The sequence below is a fragment of the Larus michahellis genome, chromosome 2 (genome assembly GCF_964199755.1).
Source record: "Larus michahellis chromosome 2, bLarMic1.1, whole genome shotgun sequence".
Classification (NCBI taxonomy): domain Eukaryota; kingdom Metazoa; phylum Chordata; class Aves; order Charadriiformes; family Laridae; genus Larus; species Larus michahellis.
The window spans coordinates 118,892,534-118,913,487 of NC_133897.1; the positions used below are offsets into that span (position 1 = coordinate 118,892,534).

Below are 20,954 nucleotides of genomic sequence, written 5' to 3' on the forward strand. Positions count from 1 at the left end.
AAACTCCCCCCGCGGCGCATGCGCAGGAGGCCCGGCTCCGTGCGGCCGCCCGGTCTGTCCCCTCCCCGCCCCCCCTTGCCTTCCCTCAGGTACCGATGGCGGCGGGCGAGACGGAGGCGGCCCAGCAACAAGTGAGCGGCGGTGGGGATGAGGAGGGTGAGGGGCGTCACGGCCTCCTGGGGCAGGCAGCGTGAGCGCCGCCTCGCAAGTGGTGGCTTTTAGGTGGCTTCTGGTGAAGCCCGGCCCTGTGAGGAGCTCCGTGCCCGGCGGCCGCCGTGCCGACCCGGCGCTGGCGGCCTCGACTTTATTCAGGCACCAACGGGAGACTGCACATTTGCACCATTTCAGGTGGCTAATTTCTAGGTGGCAGGTGGCTCTGCGGTTTTTATGGGAGTTTGCTATATAACTTCATCCACTCTTCCTCGTTAAGAGCTAGTACCGGAGCCTTGGGGGTCTTTCCCCTGCAGGGGGATGACCCCGCCATGAGCAGCACAGGGTGGGAGCTGCAGGGGTGTGTTGTAGCTGCACCATGTCACTTTGCTCACCTTGTCTCTGCTGAGAATTACAGGATTATCCATAGGAATGCAAAAGCTGGTGCGTGTACGGAAGAACTGAGCAAAGTTTATTTCTGCTGTGAATCGGGGCTGAATCCACAATATTTATGGCCTTCCAGCGTAGCGAATCTTGTCACATCTGTAAATAAGCTGTAGAAGAGCTAAGACTTAAAACTGTGATTAGCCCACAAGGCTCTGGGCTGTGGGGGAGTTTGTTTATTTATTTTTGCATAATGCTTTTTCTAGATTGATGAAATCGAAGCTCTTTCATCCATATATGGTGAAGATTGGTGTGTTGTTGATGAAGATGAAAAAATCTACTGCATTAAGATTAATGATTGTCTGGATCAACCAAAATGGACCCTCTGTCTGCAGGTATAGTGGTATAAAAGAGTTTGGCATAGAATTTGTAGTTGGACTGATGCAGGCAAGATCTTGTGCCTGCATGAAGCCCTTTTGAATAGGATTTGTTGTCTACTCGGATGAAGGAGCTTTCGGATTGGAGTCTGTGATAGACTTCTCAGTGATTGTTCATAGAATCTGTTGTGTTGGAAGGGACCTTTAAAGGTTGTCTAGTCCAATGCCCCTGCAGTAAGCAGGGACATCTTCAACCAAATCAGGTTGCTCAGAGTCTCATCAAGCCTGGCCTTGAATGTCTCCAGGGATGGGGCCTCCACCCACCTCTGGGCAACCTGTGCCAGTGTCTCACCACCCTCATTGTAAAGAACTTCTTCTGTGCGTCAGTGTGCTTGTGGCATTTTCAGTAGTTACATATCCTAATTCCACACTAGAGAAAAATTAATTTCAGTGTCTTTCTCTAAAGACCAATTTTTAAAATATCTTTTACATCGACTTTGTGTAGGGCACCGCTGCTGCAGTTGCTTATAGATTTACTTTCTGGAAAGCATGGAGACAAAACAAAGTTCAGATGAACTTAACTGAGTAACTTGCTACTTTATGTTTACAGACCTCAGAACAATAAGTTTACTTAGTGGAAGAAGCACTGAGGTGTCTACTTAAGGAAGTGCAGTTCCACTTAAACAAGTCCAGTAGCCATGCATGCAGCTGCTTTCAAATTTCTTCTGCACTTTATTTTGCATGACACTTCATCCACAAAAATTGCACCATGAAATATAATATTTGTATGCATTACCATTAAAGACATTCATATTTTCTTGTCATTCTGTAACAACATAGCCAACTATTTTCTTCATTTGTAGCACTGATTGTAGTCCTGGTGCTCAGTGTCAGGGTACATCAGTAAAGCTCAGCTAGCTGCGAGTAGTCATCCAGTGAATACTTACCCTCAGTTTCTTTCAGGTGATTTTGCCGCCAGGATATCCAGCTGCAGAGCCACCTATTTATCAACTAAAGTAAGTGAGGTTTCTTGCTGAGAGTTGTTTCCCTTCAAACATTTGTGTTTCCTTTCAAACATTTGTATTTCCTTTCTGAATTACCACTGTTAGTTGTTTACAGTGTAAGTTGAAGTTTAGTTGACTCCTTGAATTAAATTATACTGGGGATGGTGGCCGTTTCAAACAAGCATATTCTATCCCTTTCCGCGGGTTAGCCTCATGGAGCTCCTCTGACACTTTGCTATCTTCACTCATGTGTAATTCTTGCAGCATTATTTTGTGGTGAGGCAGCAGTTAGACTGTGGAGGTATAGTGACTGCTGCCTGTTGTGTTGGGCACTGATGTCTCATCGCTTCCTTGGGTGTACCCCTCTTGTCTGGATCCTTGTTTCAGATTGCAAGGCATGCTTTCAATCTGAGCACTAACTCTTGTTGGGATGGAGCCATAGCATGTGCCATTTTCCTGTTTTCCTTCCCTGCTCTCCCCTTGTCTCCTGACATGTAAACAAGATGGGAATGGAGATGTGTAAGCCAGGTCCCTGATTTGGATGACAGAGGGACCTGCAGGGCATGACACACAGCATATCTACTGGGATTTGGTCAGCAGTATTGACAAGGCAATACAAAATAGTTCAGGTAAATTGGAGGCAAAGTTTGTATTTTAATATGAGACCAGGAGGATACAGGTTCAGAACTGAAGGGTCATTCTGAATATAAGAGGTACTATGGTGCTGAAGGAGTTGGAAAGGTAAGCTAATAATCCATAAGGTGGCTCTTGAGTCACAGTGGCCTACTGTGAAAAACAAGTCTGGCTTTCTTACCTGAGGCAAGAAAAGGCAGCCCAAGTTAGGAGTCTTGAAGGAGGACTGGGCAATCATGCTTTTGCCAAGATGTTTACAACTGGAATTTTGTTAAGTGTGAATGATTGGCTGTGTTTTATTTTGAAGGTGTTTATCACATTTCTATTAAAATGAATGTGTTGAGATGTTGGGGTCAGTGTATGCGCACAATTTTCATTGTATTTCTTTTCATTCTAGTGCTCCTTGGCTTCGAGGACAAGATTATGTGGAACTAGCAAATAGCTTGGAAGAAATATATGTGTAAGTTAGAGACTGCGGAATATAGTAAAAGGAGACAGTGTCTTTTCAGTTTCATGCACTGCTCAATGTATGTTTTTAAGTATGTGAACTAGTAGTTGTGAAGTGATTGTTGCAATAGACGTAAAACAGCAAGTTTCTTTTATAAATCAGTTAAAGATGACACGTATTTACTAAGCATTTTGCAAGAAAAAGTTGTGTTACACTCTGATAAATTTCTTTTATATTGTTTAGACCTGGTGTTCTATAAGGATAGAAGTCTTCATTTTGACTTCTAATAGAATAGACTCCCTTTAGAATCTATGAGATTGCCTATGAATTGATGCTATAAAGTATGAGATTTCTGGATCTATTCTGCATTTGAATGTTAAACAGCAGGATGTGAAAGCATTTGTGTCTTATAGCGTAAGTGGGAAAACAGTTTTTCTTAAAAGATGGCTAAGGGATAACTAGGTTTTAAGACAAATTAAACACATGTAGAATCTATTAACTAGAATCTGTAACATAGCGGACTGTTTATTATCACAGTGTGCAGCTAACAACAGTGCATAATGAATGCATGAGAATAAATGGAACGTTTAGAAATACTCAAATTATGTGTTTTTGAATTGCTGTGAAATTGGGGTAGTAAATGTAGTAATTTTATATGGCTTATTTGATTCTTTTAGATCCCAAGGATAATATAAACTAAATTAAATGAAAATATGTCACAAGGAAGCACAGTCATGCCCAAAATACTGCAATCTGAATATCTTGCATAAGAAATGTTTTTTTTCATGCCATAAAGTAAGGAAGAGAGCACTTAGCTTGCATGAGGTTTTTTTTATCTAATTATTCAGCTACTTTGATTAACTGGGTTTCTGATCTAATTAAGCAACAGATAATTTAAGCAAGTAAAATTGAATCTGAAGTGTTAAAAACGCACAAGCATTTTAAATGAAAAGTTCTATGGGATCATATTAACCGCAGTTGTTCAGTGGAGCAAAAAGAACAGAGATTTTCCTTAACTCTGTCCAGATTCATAGGATTTGCTGGAGTCTCTGCCAGAGGTAGGGCTGCTGTAGGTGGGTCTTCAAATGTCCTGAACATCTGGCTCAAGTTGCCACGTGAGGACTGTGAGGAGAAATAGCATGGTTGTGAAGGAGTTTTTTCTTTTGCTTTTCTTTCCCCCTGCAGTCTAGTAGGCTGTTCAATTGTGCTTGTTAGATTAGTCCCTTGAAGCTGTTCTGTCTGTATCAGTTGCTGTTCAGAGCCCTCGCTGGTCTCCTGTCATTTCTGTTTGTTCAGCAGGAAATGAATGTGTTTGTACTTTATGCCATATATGTCATTTTAGGCTGTTCAAAAACCTTCTGGAGTAGTCACTGATACGCACAGTGTTTGTAAAAGCTTTTTATCTATCCAATGTCTAAATAGTTATCAGATAAACAGAGGTGCTCTGCTTCGTTTACATTCTGTGTTTTACCAGGTTTCTAGTCCCTAGTGATCCAAATTACATAGTTCCGTAATCTGAAACAATATGAACTATATTGTCAGTCACTATGTTTTCTTGAGGAGGTGGAAAAAGCACATAGTTGTAGATCACAAGTCTGTTTTGGGAGACCCAAACTTCTGAAAAATGTAGCAAATGTTTGGGTTTGGTTTATTTTGGTTTTTTTTTTGCTTTTGTTTTCCCCCAGGTATTCTTCTGGTAAGACTTTTATTCAATACAAACCTTTATTTCATGACTTAAATACAAGTGACGAGAAAAATAGCAGCATAGAAAGGTAACCTTTCAGACTAAGTGTAATTTGCAAATAGATAGAAACTGAAATGGTGTTATAGCTGAAGAAATTGCTGTTTCCTTGCACAAAATGGAGAAATCTTATTCGTTGTCTAATCTCTCTCATTCCATCATTAGATTCATACATAGAATGTGTAAAGTTGGAAGGGACCTTAAAGATCATCTTGTTCCAACTCCCCCTGCCATGGGCAGGGACACCTCCCACTAGACCAGGTTGCTCAAAGCCCCATCCTCACCATCCTTACAGTAAAGAATTTTTTCCTAGTACCTAATCTAAATCTACCTTCTTTCAGTATTAAAACAAATATAATTCTTCATGTATTAAAGTAGTGCTTCTGTATGGTAAGAAGCAGCATGGAATCAGGGCATTGAATTATTCTGGAGTCTGTCCGCATTTTGAAGAGAGAGCTACAAGTTTATAAATTCCTAATTTTTGCTTGAATATTTTTCTGAAAATATGTATATTTGCTGGAATTTCTGATGGCATTCAGCAATAGTGCTGTATATATTAAGCAAAGTAATAGTTTAAAGAAGTAATTTCATCACTGACATGTACTTATGTGGTGCCCCAGATGGTGGCAGTAAGAATAAAATTAATGGGAAACCATGAGTTAGCTACGGCCCTAAGTCTTTAGTTTTGCTTTTAAGACAAACATGCACAGTTCGTAAGCATACTGAAATATAATTGTGAAGACAACTTTTCAGGACACCATTTTAAATATATTTTGGGTTGTTTGGATTCTGCTGCACATTAAGGCAGTGTTTCTTAACTCTGAATATGCACATTAAAAAAACTGTTCATCCCATCCTCCTGCAGTACCTTAAAACACACCTGTGCCCCCTGAGTAAGGACTCCTAGACCTAAATTCTTACCTTCCTGTCCTATAGGACTGCTTGTTACCCAAACTCTAGCATATCAGTCCCATGCTCCACGGTGTCTGCTGCCACTGACTTACTATCATGGTCCAATAAGATCAACTTCTGCTGTGTGTGCACCAACTGATGAGAGGAAAGAGAAGTAGAGCTGTTCCAAGGAAGAGGCCCCATCCCAAGCATTACTCTGCAACCACAGAGCAAATGAAGGAGCTCACCACTGGCAGTACAGTACTTCTTGTAGAAAAAAAACTGATCCAGAGCAAGCTCTAGGCCTAGACATCCTGGCTTAGTATTCTATTGAAAATGCTGAGGATTGTCCAGCTTACTCTTCTCACAGTTGCTTTCCATTTCTTTGGTGGCCAGAAAATTTCCGTCAGTTGCCTGTTTTCCTCCAGCATTGATGCTTTTAATGTTAAAAAAAAAAATTAAAAGAAAAAAAAAAAGCAGGCCTCAAAGAGTATATAATGATGCAGATATTAAGTGTTTCACCCAGTGAACTACTGAGATAGAATGTTCCACAAACCTGTCTAAGCTCTTTATCTCACTAGATTATAATGTTCTATTTCTGCATGTCTGAAATCTCTGTGTTATTTGGTGTACTTTCCAAGTAAAATCCGCAAAAATGATTCTTCATTCACTGTGAGTTTTAACTTCCAGACAGAACCTTGGTGAAAGTATACTTTATTTATGGGTGGAGAAGATACGAGAAGTTCTGATTGAAAAGGCACAGTCGTCAGATCCAGGTATTTCAGAAAATACACAGGTTTTTCAATTTACTTCTTGTTCAACTGCAAAGTAAGACTCCAATTTTGTACTGGATCTAAATAGCAGAAAACAACAGTCTCCAGTGTCATGGCTTGTTGTTTTCACAGAATCACAGAGTGGTAGGGGTTGGAAGGGACCTTCGGAGATCATCTAGTCCAACCCCCCTGCCAGAGCAGGGTCACCTAGAGCAGGCTGGACAGGAATGCATCCAAGTGGGTTTTGAATATCTCCAGAGAAGGAGACTCCACCACCTCTCTGCGCAGGCTTTTCCAGTGCTCTGGCACCCTCACAGTAAAGAAGTTTTTCTTCATGTTGAGATGGAACTTCCTATGTTCCAGTTTGTGCCCGTTGCCCCTTGTCCTGTTGCCGGGTGGCACTGAAAAGAGTGTCCCCATCCTCTTGACACCCACCCTTTAGATATTTATAAGCATTGATGACGTCCTGTCTCAGTCTTCTCTTCTCCAGGCTAAACAGACCCAGGTCTCTCAGCCTTTCCTCGTAAGAGAGGTGTTCCATTCCCTTAATCGTCTTTGTAGCCCTCCGCTGGACTTTTACCATCAATTCCCTGTCCTTCTTGAACTGGGGGGCCCAGAACTGGACACGGTACCCCAGATGTGGCCTCACCAGGGCAGAGTAGAAGGGGAGGATGACCTCCCTCGACCTGCTGGCCATGCTCTTTTTAATGCAGCCCAGGATGCCATTGGCCTTCTTGGCTACAAGGGGACATTACTGCCTCATTGTCAGCTTGTCCACCAGGACTCCCAGGCCTCTCTGTGCAGAGCTGCTTTCCAGCAGGTCAGCCCCTAACCTATACTGGTGCATGAGGTTATTCGTCCTGACGTGCAGGACCCTACACTTGCCCTTGTTGAACTTCATTAGGTTCATCTCCACGCATCTCTCTAGTCTCTCCAGGTCTCGCTGTCTGGCTGCACACCTTCTGGTGTGTCAACCACTCCTCCCAGTTTTGTATCCTCAGCACTCTGTCCCCTCATCCATGTTGTTGATGAATATGTTGAACAAGACTGGACCCAGTACTGACCCCCGGGGAACACCAATGCTGACAATATTGGAAGTTTGTTGCGTATTTTGACAGCAACTTTGTGGTTTCTACTTAATACATCTAATGATTTTTCTAGGCCTTTTGAACACGCTATATGATCCCTCCGCTTTTTTTATTGAAAATACCTATGTTATAAAAACTGTATCATCACCACATCATAGGCCCTGTAAATAGGAAATTAGATTGTGATATATTAACTTGACTGTATGGTAGATTCCCTCTAAATCCAATTACCAGGGCACTAACTGTGGGTGATATTTACTCTTTTGATATTGACTTTTTTTTGTATGTCCTATGCATGAAGGAAAAGAGGATTTTGGGAAAACCAGAGTGGTTGAAACATGTCCAGAGAGGTGTTTCAAATACAATGACTTTATAACCTCATGAAGTAGCATTGAACAACAGCTCTACGTTTTTCCCCAAATGACCAATAAATAACTGGAGTTCTTGTGAAACATCAGATTATTTTGGTCTTTAAATTCAGATTAAATTAATGGGAGCCTTGTAAATGTTTAATGGAAATGGTAAACATTATTGTTCTTTTCTTCTTAATTAGTATTGAAACAGAAGATATTATGAAAGGATCCCACAGTATGAGTATTTTATTCGTAATTCTAAGCAAGATTTTAGTGAATATGGGACTAAGAGTTTCTGGGTATTGTTGTAATTAATGTTCTTATTCTGCATTTCATAATTCTTAACAGCAAACTGATTTGAACTGAAAAGATAGATTTTTGAGAAAAAGAATTTGAAATTTTGTCATACTTGTCTGACAAAAAATGTGTAATAAATTCTACTACTTATATCTTAATAGAACCAGATATTAAGAAAACCAGTGAAGAAGTTGATGAAGATGATGGAGATGATTTTCTTCTAGACTATCAGCCCATTCAGGAAGATCCAATTAAAATTGTAAATTACATTACATCTGAAAGTCAAGAAGGTAAAAAATATGCCCTTGTTAATTCTGATGAAATAGTTTAGAAGAGAGAGGCCATAAGATTCTGTTTTTTCACTCAGCTTTTGAGTAAAATTAATAACATTAAAATTGCAATAAAGATTAATAACAATCATTAAAAAACCCAACTCTTTTTTTGATGGTTCTGTATGTCATCTTGTGTACTTAACTTTGACAAATCCGTTGTTTTAAAGTTGGGGCATTTGTTACTTATGTAGCTATATACATTGTTTCAGTACCATTAAAAGAAAACAAATGCTTCCTTGTTTGTGATCAGTAGATGAAGAATTGCCATCCATACATCATGGAAACCCAATCACAGATCGAAGGAGTACTTTCCAGGCACATCTGGCTCCTGTGGTGACACCCAGACAAGTTAGTAGAGATCAGTTTGACTCTTTTTGTTTGTACTTTGAGCATGACAAAATATTAGTGAAATACTTGGGATTAGCTGAATATGTCTGTCTGTCTGTCTTTGCATCTTTGTGTGATAATATTGTCTGAGTAGTTGTCAGTTTCTCGCTTTCACTATCAGTTAAATAGAAGTGGGTAGATATTACTATTCTTTACCATTAAGTGCATTAGATGTCAGACAGAGTAAGAATGTTGAAATTTGACTTTTGGATGTTGGCAAGTTTATCATAAGATATTTGGAAGCTACTGACTCCGCTATGCGTTACTTGGAAAAGGAATTAAAATGAGGTTATAAATGTTTTCCCTCCTTCAGAAAGTCATTCTGTTGAAAAATACTCTTGGATAATGCATAAGTAAACCTTTATTGAGACCTAAGTGAGAAGAGTAAGCACACTTCTAGAGTTGTATCTGCCCACAACTAGAAAAAATACAGTAGTTCCTGGCTCTTACTGGAACCAGTTGTGAATATAGACCTAGACAGACTGCTGTAAAAGGTCAGCCGCATTTTGTTTCCCATCATGCTTTCCCTCTTTCAGCAGTTTAACACGAAGTAAAGAAAGTATCTTTGTGTTTAATAATACTGTTTTGTTTTTTTTTATCCTTTGTGGAATTTGTCCTCTTGCTTCTTACACCAGAATTAAGTTTCAGAATCCAAAACATTGTATGAAAATATGCCCATAATAGAACTTTTTTTATTATTATTATTCTTTCTGTGAAGTGGGAACTCTGGAAAAAAGTATGTTTGAGGAAAAAGGAAAAACTCGAAATGTAGTACAGCTTTCTTAACATGACATGTTTTTGTGAAATAGGTAGAAGTAGTGTGTAATGGGAAAAAGTATGTCAAATTGTGTTATATCCCAGCTTAATGTTATAGTTGAAAAAAGCAAGCAGGCGTAATTGATATTTAATATTGATTACAAATGTTTTCTAGGTCTTACTGTCTCTCTTATTTAGTAAAGCAATTTAACACTTCTTCATCTTCAGCAATAACATGAATGTATACAATGTACAAATCCAAGGAACAGTTCTTTTCGGTGTCCCAGAAAAATGATTTGAAACAAGCATGAAGGTACTGAGAAGGTGTTTCTTGAGTTATCACACTGAATATTTAGTTCATTTTATGTCAAAGTGTAAAACTGTTTCGTTATAGTATTAAGAAGGAGATGTTTGTTTAGCAGTGATATCGAGATCATGTGTATGAAATCCCTGTTATAAAAGGAAGCTTATTTCTTTTTTTCTAAAGGTCAAGAAAGTTCTTGAAAAATTATATGAGAATAAGAAAATTGCAAGTGCTACCCACAACATATATGCATACAGGTGAGAGATGAATAGTGATTTTTTTTATTTTTTTTTCAGTGTTCTTTGACAAATGAGTGCAGGACATGAGAAAAGTAAAATCCATCAAAGAAATTCCTTGCTATTTAATATTTATGGAAGTAGGTTTCTTATTTGTATGGTAAAGGTTTTAGGCTTTATTTTGAGTTTGAGGTCAAGAAAGTAGAATATATAGTAGGAAATATGTTAAGATAGTAAAGCAGCATTAGAAATAAAAAAAGACTAGAAGTGAATTTGAACATGTGTTGTCATACTTCGTATAGTATGTGTGAGCATGGAAATGCTACATCGTCCTGAATCAAATGTGTTTTCACTTGGATAAAGTACCTTTTTTTTCCACCAATCTTATATTTAGAAATAGCTGAAAATTTTTAGTTGAAATAAGAGCTGAAACAGAAAGCCTGATGCAGACATCTGGCATATGAAGTTTCATCTGAAATATGAGAAACTTTAGGGAAAATGAGAAACAGGTAAAAATGAGTTTGGCAGTGGTCTGTCTCTGGTAACTTTTGTGAATGTAGCTTATGTGAAATGAATTGGTCTCAGTCCAGATAGTGATGTAGGTTTTCTGAGAAATGTAAGTGACAGTAAAGGAATCACTTTCATTACTGAAGGAACCAGTCATTTGAAAAAGCATGTATAGACACTGATCCATTCATGCACATCCTGGCGTGATCCTAGTGAAACATGAAATGAGAGCAAGTGAAAGCTTACTTTCTTAAAAAGTCTACCTAAGTAAAAGGTTTTGGTAAACAGGGAATTTCTGTTGTTGTTGCTGATGATCTGGCTTCTTTCACTCATGCTATCTAAATGCACTTCAAAAAAGCAACAGAAACATATTTATTGCTTCATATTTCTCATCTAGTATCAGAAGCCTCTTTGTCATCGTGTCACATATTAGCTAAGTTTGGAAGTTATGAAATCAATAGGTAACAAACAGTAGACCTCTGAGCATTACTTCTGGAAAATTACACCTGTGCAGCTGTCCTTTATATATGAAACAATACACCCCAAAGTTTCCTGGAGTGCCCCCTGAGGACGGAGATGCCACGAAGGCGAATTTCAGTTATAGTTTCACGCTGCTGCAGAAATATAGACCTATCTATATCAATATATAGATCAATATGATCTATATATGAACATATACAGATCAATATGATCTATATATGAACATATATCAATAGTATTTTTGTCCAGGTTCTTCCAATTTGTGAGTGTGTACCATGATTTGAAACTGTATCTGATAGAGTTGGTTTCAGCTAGGTGTAATTAATAGGCTAAAAACCTAAGGACTTTTCTTATTAGGCACTTTACGCTGGTAACGAGTCTGGAGTTAATCTGAAGTAACTAGAGTCTATGTAAAAGCTTTTCAAATCTTGTTCTACAGTACAGATAAGTATTTGTGGTTTACCCTAAGCCTCATCCTGTTTTCCTGTAAATGTCCTTAGTAGAGAAGTGGAAATGATACACATGTGTATGAAAGATCTCTGAGACTTCATTAATCATGTCAAAATGTTAGTTAATGGATATTTTTTTAATCTATTTTATGTTCTTTTGTTTTTCTTCTTTTTTCTTTTTAAGAATATACTGTGAAGATAAGCAGACATTCTTACAGGATTGTGAAGATGATGGGGAGACAGCAGCAGGTGGACGTCTTCTTCATCTTATGCAGGTTATAGAAATTAATCTTTACTTCTGGAAATCTTGAACAGATTTTAAAAATCACTACGATGTAAATAAACTTGTAGAAGATTATTTTAATTCTTGTGCTGCTCTTAGCCAAATAGATGATTGCTTTTTCAAAGGTGAAAGAAAAAACTCAGCATGTAGTAAATTGGGATTTACAGGTCTTGGATCATAGAAACAAGTAGTGTTTCATAGGTGGTAGTAATAGTTTGAACAATTTAAAAGATAAATAAGTTTTGATTCCTACGCTTATTATGTGGTGTTAGGTATATAGAAAATGAAGATTGGAAGAAGCTGATGGACAGAGTGTAACAGCTGACCTATGCACAGCTTTTCATTTGATTTCCTCAAATACTCGTAATAAATGGGCACATATTGCTAGACCACTCTCCATCGTCTTTGAAAGGTCATGGGGAACAGGAGAGGTGCCTGAGGACTGGAGGAAGGCTGACATCACTCCAATCTTTAAAAAAGGCAAGAAGGAGGAGCCAGGAAACTACAGACCAGTCAGTCTCACCTCTGTCCCTGGGAAGGTAATGGAGCGACTCATTCTGGATGTCATCTCCAAACACGTTGAGGAACAGGAAGTCATTGGAAGTGGTCAGCATGGATTTACCAAGGGTAAATCATGCTTGACCAATCTGATAGCTTTCTATGATGTTATAACGGGTTGGCTGGATGAGGGGAGAGCCGTAGATGTCATCTACCTTGGCTTTAGCAAGGCTTTTGACACTGTCTCCCATAACATCCTCATTAGGAAGCTGAGGAAGTATGGGCTAGATGAGGTGACGGTGAGGTGGATCGAGAACTGGCTGTGTGACAGAACTCAGAGGGTTGTGATCAGCGGCATAGAGTCCAGTTGGAGGCCTGTAACTGGTGGTGTCCCCCAGGGGTCAATACTCGGTCCAATTTTGTTCAGTATATTCATTAATGACCTGGATGATGGGACAGAGTGTATCCTCAGCAAGTTTGCTGATGATACCAAACTGGGAGGGGTGGCTGACACTCCGGAGGGCCGTGCTGCCATCCAGCGTGACCTGGACAGGCTGGAGAGCTGGGCAGAGAAGAACCAAATGAGGTTCAACAAAAGCAAGTGCAAGGTCCTCCACCTGGGGAGGAAGAATGCTAAGCACCAGTATAGGTTAGGGGTGGACCTGCTGGGAAGTAGTTCTGAGGAGAAGGATCTGGGGGTCCTGGTAGACAGTAAATTATCCATGAGACAACAATGTGCCCTTGTCGCCAAGAAGGCCAATGGCATCCTGGGCTGCATAGGGAAGAGTGTGGCCAGTAGGTCGAAGGAGGTCATTCTCCCCCTCTACTCTGCACTGGTAAGGCCACAACTGGAATACTGCATCCAGTTTTGGGCTCCTCAGTTCAAGAGGGACAGGGAACTGCTGGAGCGAGTCCAGCGAAGGGCAACTAAGATGATTGAGGGACTGGAGCATCTCCTTACGAGGAAAGGCTGAGAGAGCTGGGACTCTTTAGCCTGGAGAAGAGAAGGCTGAGGGGAGACCTTATTATGGCATATAAGTATCTAAAGGGTGGGTTGAAGGAGGATGGTGCCAGACTCTTTTCATTGGTTCCCAGTGACAGGACGAGGGGCAATGGGCACAAGTTAGAACACAGGAAGTTCCATTCAAATACACGGAAAAACTTCTTTACTTTGAGGGTGACAGAGCACTGGAACAGGCTGCCCAGGGAGGTGGTGGAGTCCCCTTCTCTGGAGATTTTCAAGACTCGCCTGGATGCAGCCCTGAGGGATGTGCTCTAGGCAATCCTGCTCTAGCAGGGGAGTTGGACTAGATGATCTCTAGAGGTCCCTTCCAACTCTGAAGTTTCTGTGATTCTGTGATACTTGAGCTTGCAGAGTAGAGCTTCAAATGTAAAAGGTAGAGGGAGTGAAGGTGTTAAGTTGTTTTAATCATTTAATCTGTTTCCTCATGCTCTTTCCAGTTCTGGGTTCTTAGCCCTCATACTCATGTATATTTTAGTTTTCAAGTGTTGAAATAATATGCCCTTACCAAAGTTGCTACTAAACGTGAATTGAGACTGATAAATTTTCATTCACTGGCATGATGCAAGCCCTAGTAAAACCACAAATAAAATACTATAACTACAGGGGACAGCTGGGTACATCTTATGCAGTGCCTCAAGTTACATAGCTGTACCAGCACACTAATTATTGTTTTTAATTTTGATTTTTAGATTGATGTCCTCTTCACAGCAAGGGTTTTCTTTTCCCAACCTTTGCTTGCGTGCATATTCTGTTGCTTAATGTGTTGTACTCTTATTCCTGGAGACTATTTTAAAGCTTTTCTTTTTTTTTTTAATTTAATTCAAAGCTTTTTTGTTTTTCTGAAAAAAAAATTAATTGATGGAAATATTTTGACATATTTCATTTAGAACTTTTTGAAACTGCCTAAGTAACTGATACGTGACTTGGGAAGGAAAACTTACTTTATGTAACATAGGCAAGTATATATGCGCACTGTGAAAACATTATTGTAATAAAAATAATGTAAAGAAACAGCTCTGTAGTTACTGTACCTCAATTTGTTCTGAGCTTGTCAGCTTTTTCTCAGCATGTTAACATATGCTTTTGAAAATTGTCAGGTTTAAAATGTCTAGACACTTAACATTCCATAAAAGTCCAGTCTAGAAAGTGACATGAAGTTTCCCCTTTCAAATGTGAATGTGTCTAAATCATATGATCAATGATCAAAAATGATCAGAGGGCTGGAGCCCTGCTCTTCTGAGGACAGGCTGAGAGAGTTGGGGTTGTTCAGCCTGGAGAAGAGAAGGCTCCGGGGAAACCTTGTTGTGGCCTTTCAGTACTTAAACGGTGCTTATAAGAAAGATGGGGACGAACTTTAGCAGGGCCTGTTGCCATAGGACAAGGGGTAATGGTTTTAAACTAAAAGAGGGTAGATTCAGACTAGATATAAGGAAGAAATATTTTATGATGAGCATGGTGAAACACTGGCACAGGTTGCCCAGTAGATGCCTCATCCCTGGAAACATTCAAGGTCAGGTTGGACAGGGCTCTGAGCAATCTGATCTAGTTGAAGATGTCCCTGCTCATTGCAGGGTGGTTGGACTAGATGACTTTTAGAGGTCCCTTCCAACCCAAATCATTCTAGGATTCTGTGATGTGGTTCATATCTCTCTATCTGTAGTCCTGGTTACTGGGAATGTTTTTGTTTTGGAAGAGCACTGCTGTAGGGATCAGAAAAGTGCAATTTTCACCCATAGGAAAAGATTAAAATGGTTTATGGGCTGATTTCTAGATGTTCATAGGTCTTGTAGTTTTTCTGTTATAAGCACTTAGGACATATGATACATGCAGCATGGGCAACAAACAGGAGGAGCTGGAAGCCATTGTGCAGCAGGAAAGCTATGATATAGTTGCAATCATGGAAGCGTGGTAGGATCACTCGCAGAACCGAAGTGCTGCAATGGGTGTCTATAAACTCTTTCAGATCACAAAAAGGTATCTGGCTACTGTGGTAAAAGACAATAAAAAAGTGTTTCTGTAAATACATTAGCAACAAAAGGAAGGCTAAGGAGAATCTCCATCCTTTATTGGGTGTGGGAGGAAACATGGTGACAAAGGATGAGGAAAGCGCTGAGGTACTTAATGCCTTCTTTGCCTCAGCCTTTAACAGTAAGACCAGTTGTTCTTGGGGTACCCAGCCCCCTGAGCTGGAAGACAAGGGATGGGGAGCAGAATGAAGTCCCCGTAATCCAAGAGGAAATGGTTAGCAACCTGCTACACCACTTAGACACACACAGGTCTATGGGATCCACCCAACAGCACTGAAGGAGCTGGCAGAAGTGCTCACCAAGCCACTTCCCATCATTTATCAGAAGTCCTGGGAAACCAGGGAGGTCCCGGTTGACTGCAGGTTAGCAAGTGGCCCATCCACAGGAAGAGCCAGAAGGAGTATCCAGGGAACTACAGGCCTGTCAGTCTGACCTCGGTGCTGGGGAAGGTTATGGAGCAGATCATCTTGAGTGCCATCATGCGGCATGTCCAGGACAACCAGGTGATCATGCCCAGTCAGCACGGGTTCATGAAAGGCAGGTCCTGCTTGACTAACCTGATCTCCTATGACAAGGTGACCTGCCTAGTTGATGGGGGAAAGGCTGTGGATGTTGTCTGCCTAGGCTTTAGTAAAGCTTTGGACACTGTCTCCCACAGCATTCTCCTGGAGAAATTGGCTGCTCAGGGCTTGGATGAGCGTATTCTTCGCTGGGTAAAAAACTGGCTGTATGGCCAGGCCCAAAGAATTGTGGTGAATGGAGTTAAATCCAGTCACAATTGATGTTCCCCACGGTTCAATACTGGGGCCAGTTCTGTTTATTATCTTTATCAATGATCTGGACGAGGGGATTGAGTGCACCTTCAGTACCTTTGCAGACAGCACTGAGTTGGGCAGGAGTGTCGACCTGTTTGAGGGTAGGAAGGCTCTACAGAGGGATCTGGACATGCTGGATTGATGGGCTGAGGCCAATGGTATGAGGTTCAACAAGGCCAAGTGCTGGGTCCTGCACTTGGGTCACAACCCCATGCAGCGCTACAGGCTTGGGGAAGAGTGTCTGGAGAGCTGCCTGGCAGAAAAGGACCTGGTTGACAGCCAGCTGCATATGAGCCAGCAGTGTGCCCAGGTAGCCAAGGAGGCCAACAGCATCCTGGCTTGTATCAGGAACAGTGTGGCCAGCAGGACTAGGGAAGCGATCGTCCCCTGTACTCAGCAGTAGTGGGGTCACACCTTGAGTATTGTGTTCGGTTTTGGGCCCCTCACTACAAGAAAGGCATTGAGGTGCTGAATTGTTTCCAAAGAGCAAGAAAGCTGGTGAGGGGTCTGGAAAACAAGTCTTACGAGGAGCAGCTGAGGGAGCTGGGGCTGTTTATCCTGGAGAAAAGGAGGCTGAGGGGAGACCTTATCACTTTCTACAACTACCTGAAAGGAGGTTGTAGCGAGGTGGGGGTCAGCCTCTTCTCCCAAGTGACAAGCGATAGGACTGAGAAGAAATGGCCTCAAGGTGCACCAGGGGAGGTTTATATTGGATATTAGGAAGAATTTCTTCACCGAAAGGGTTATCAAGCATTGGAAGAGGCTGCCAAGGGAAGTGGTTGAGTCGCCATCCCTGGAAGTATTTAAAAGACATGTAGATGTGGCACTTAGGGACATGGTTTAGTGGTAACTTGGCAGTGCCAGGTTAATGGTTGGATGCGATGATCTTTTCCAACCTAAATAATTCTATGATACGGGCTTGAAAATTAGGTGGTTTAATACAGTTACTGTTGCTGTACTTAGAGGTCTTCTTTTGCAACAGAAATCTTATCTTGTTTCAGATAAACTGAGCACTTCAGTCAAGATGGTACTTTCCAGTTACAAGAAACTATTTTAGATTAATTCCTTCGAACTTGAAGTTACAGTTAAAAATTTCCCAACTCTGCTTGGCATCCTGTTTACTGTGAACAGTTGCTATACGTAGATTTTATGGCTGATGTGTAAATGTAGAGTAGAAAGTGCCTGTCACAAAACCTGCCCCAGTCCTTCTTTCCTTTTTTTTTTTTTTTTTAACATTATCCTTTTAGTTTTAAAATTCTAAGAATATTTCTGTTTTCATGAGCAACGATAGAATCTTCTAATGGTGGTGTTCAAATTAATCAAATAGATGTATTTTTCTCCTTGACAACTAATTGTTGTTGGCATGCTTTATTAATAGCTATCTCTTGAGGGATTTTTCTCGCCTCCACCAAACCACCCTGATACTTGCAGACCACAGTGTTTTTGCTCAGCCTTATGCAAATAAAGCTGTGTTTGCTCCGTCTGGCTCCAAGCCACCTGCGTGTGTTACTGTAGTACTGTGCAGGGCTTAAAAGAAAGCTGTTTGTAAGTGAAGACCAGAGATTTCAGATGCCTTGGTTTGAGGGACAAATTCATGATCATGGTCACTAATCATGCAAGACTAATTTAAGCAAAAATGCTAACTGGTGATTGTCACTACATGTTTCCATGCAATAATGTATATCCTTATATTTTGACAAGATGTGTGTTTCTCTTGTGTGCATTCCCTGTGTTAGTAGTGTTTGCTGATGATGGGGAGATCTTGAGCACAGAATTGCTTTAAGACAGAATAAATGCTAGTTTTCAAGTCTTGTCAAGTCACGTTTAGATTTTGTGAAAAGCAAAGCTGTTGATGGCCTTCCCCGTTTCTTGCCTTTAATAAAAGTAAAAGAAATCATCGCTTTGGTTTAACTCTCTACTTGATTTTTGTTACAGTCCTAAAAGAGCTATATAAAGGTTGTTTAGTTCTTTCTATCCTAATTGCTAATACAATTATTTCACGTTGTGTGAACTTTCCCTATGCCTTTTTGAATTTAGAAAGCAACTGCTTGGCTGTAGAGGACTAAGACTCAAACCTGGAAAATGCAGAGATTTTTATTTATTATCCAAGTGCTGTTGCTAGGTCCTGCACATGCAACAGTGCTAGCTTATGGCATTTTAGGCATCCATATGCATAATGCCTGTCCCCTGGCTGTTATTAGCCTCATCCACCAACACTTCCAAAAATGTGGATGGACAATCTGCTTAGTGACAGAGGTTCTCTGGAAATAGTAATTCATCGTATCAAAGAATACTAAATGTAAGTCACTAATTTTCCGTTTAAGTAATGTCTGAAGCCTTTGACACGTGAATGAGCAACTGTAATGCACATGAAATAGCTTTGCGCCCTTTCGGAGGAATATATTGACTCATTTTTCTTTGAATTTAGCTTTGGATAGGAGCTTGGAGAGGGAAACTTACCCTTACTTTTTTTTTTTGTTTTGTTTTGTTTTAAAAAACAGATTTTGGACGTCCACAATGTGTTAGTTGTGGTATCCCGCTGGTATGGAGGTATTCTCTTAGGACCAGATCGTTTTAAACATATAAACAATTGTGCAAGAAATATACTTGTGGAATATAACTATGTACATTCAGTGGTAAGTTTCTGCCTCTTACAATGAAGGCGTTTGTATGTGAACTTGTGTAAATTGTCACTGTTAGATAAAGCCAGAAGAAAAGTAATACTGCCTGTGTCAAGCACTGGTTGCTTTGATGCACTGATGGTATGCATAGTATCAGTGCAAAGACTTCCAAAGAACTTCCAAAGATGTTAGTGACCTGCTTTCTAAGTGTGAGGTGTGCCATAGAAGGGTGGCAGCAGTTGAGGACATTGGTCCAGAACCCAAATTTGAGGTTTGGGGGAGGATGGGAAGGGGAAATGCCTCTTTCTGTGTGTTCAGAAAACTGGAAGTTGCTGCTTCTCATGCTTACCTTTGCCACCAGTTCTAGTGGCTCAGGCAGACACTGAGCTTGGGGATAACTGTAACTAGAAGGCATTTTAAACATTGAAAGTTTTATTGGACCTAAAGAAGTTTTCAGAAGTATAGGTGATAGGCACCATTTAAAAAAAATCTAGACTAGAAGAATTCAAAGAAAGTAGCATTAACTGTTACAGAAAAGATTAAGGGAAAGATGTTTCAAGGGAGCTTAAATGACTGGGGAGGCAAAGTTCCAAATGTCTTTAAAAGGCATTTCGTAGAAGACTTGGGTCATTTAATCATCTAATATTCTTGGTTTTCAACTTTTCTTCATCCTCAGAGCAGCATATTACATGTGTCTATGTACAATATAGTATGTAATTGCTAACAATAGAAAGCTTAAGACAATTGGAAACAATGACTAATGGATACTTGAAAAAGTACACAACTGTCAGTTTTCATTTTCGTATGAAAGTATGTAAGATTGCTGTGGCTGAAAGCTGAGCAGTCTTTCCCATTTCTGTCCCTGCACTTTTCAGCTATTTGCTTTTTGCATTTTAGAAGTGCTTGGATGTACTTATTGATTTACCTTCTTGGCAATTTATCAGTATTCTCTTACTTGAAAGCATTGCTCACAAGATAAAAGGAAACTAACAAGACTTTTAAGCATTAACCCTCTAGAAAAGGTTTAGTACCAAAAATGATTTCTTTTTTTTTTCTTTTTTTAACAACTTAAGTTAGACTGTATTTCTTTATTGTGTATTAACAAATGTATTTTGTTACCAGTGTCCATCAGAAAAATGACAGATGGAACTTATGGTGATTACTATTCTAATGCCATAGATGTGGCTAGTGGAAGAAGTATTCTTTTCGCTAACTCTCTTAGAGTCCGTTTCCCTCCCATGTGCAAAAGGTAGAAGGGAATAGATTAAAACATCCCAGATTCTGGCATATGTAGTGGCAGATTCTTTCACCATTTTGGGGAGTGCTTGCGATGAATGCCCACTGAAGAAAAGTCTTGTTTTTCAGAATTTGACAGTCAGAGCAAGCTGTACGTTACAATGTTGACCCAGCAAAATTTTGTTTTTCCCTGAGTAGGTTTGTTTCATTTAGGGACACAGTTTTAATGCACTGGTGTACAGTATATCTCTTGATAAGGCCACATCCACACTAGATGGAGTTTTGCAGTATAGTGTAGAAGTATTCCTATGATGGTAACCTCTTCCTTGAGTGGAAATGCCTTAGATTATTTTTATATTATATGCTTCTGTTGGCATAACTATGTCTATAATTTTATCATTGCTGAAGGCGGAAGTTTTTAAATAGCAAGATAAGCAGACAAATTAATGAAACTGAGTGGACAAATATTATACAATTCAAAACTTTCATAAATCCCAGTGAACTATGAACACATTTCATATTAAGAATAATTTTGGTGACCTTGAGAGAATACTTAAGGTATAGAAGAATGCTGTTTAAATTTTGAAATGCTTGTTTTTCATTTCAGGAAGAATCATCCAAACAAGCAGGAAAGAGCAAAAAGATAAGGAAGGACAACAAGAAGAGAACAGAACACTAATTTATTTTTAAAAAATATAGAAGATTATTTTGCACATATTTATACAAAGAAAACGTGGACATTATTGCCTTATCCAATACAACAGACATTTTGTATTCAAAAGAGAATTCAGTAAATCTATAGATATATTTTCATCTTGTTCTGTGATTTCTTCTGCTGTTCTGAAGTAGATCTTAGACAC

The 20,954-nt window shown here is 39.9% G+C and overlaps 1 protein-coding gene across 2 annotated transcripts; it reads left to right on the plus strand.

Moving 5' to 3' along the window:
* On the plus strand, nt 1-20,899 carry IMPACT (impact RWD domain protein). 2 transcript variants are annotated; one of them, XM_074576858.1, is made up of 11 exons: nt 1-131; nt 801-929; nt 1,875-1,927; nt 2,946-3,008; nt 6,319-6,404; nt 8,301-8,429; nt 8,722-8,819; nt 10,102-10,175; nt 11,775-11,865; nt 18,739-18,873; nt 20,702-20,899. In XM_074576858.1, exons 1-11 carry the CDS (start codon nt 96-98, stop codon nt 20,771-20,773), a joined length of 966 nt encoding a protein of 321 aa, XP_074432959.1. In that variant the 5' UTR covers nt 1-95; the 3' UTR covers nt 20,774-20,899. The 2 variants fall into 2 exon arrangements, with proteins under 2 accessions (XP_074432959.1, XP_074432960.1); XM_074576859.1 differs by having other exon boundaries at nt 8,725-8,819.
* Nucleotides 20,900-20,954: the final 55 nt, after the last annotated feature.

Excerpts from the sequence above, each read along its gene's own strand:
- IMPACT (XM_074576858.1), top strand. The coding sequence starts at position 96 with ATGGCGGCGGGCGAGACGGAGGCGGCCCAGCAACAA. Across the intron at positions 1,928-2,945 it reads CCACCTATTTATCAACTAAA|TGCTCCTTGGCTTCGAGGAC; the intron begins GTAAGTGAGGTT and ends TTTTCATTCTAG. Across the intron at positions 8,430-8,721 it reads TACATCTGAAAGTCAAGAAG|TAGATGAAGAATTGCCATCC; the intron begins GTAAAAAATATG and ends GTTTGTGATCAG.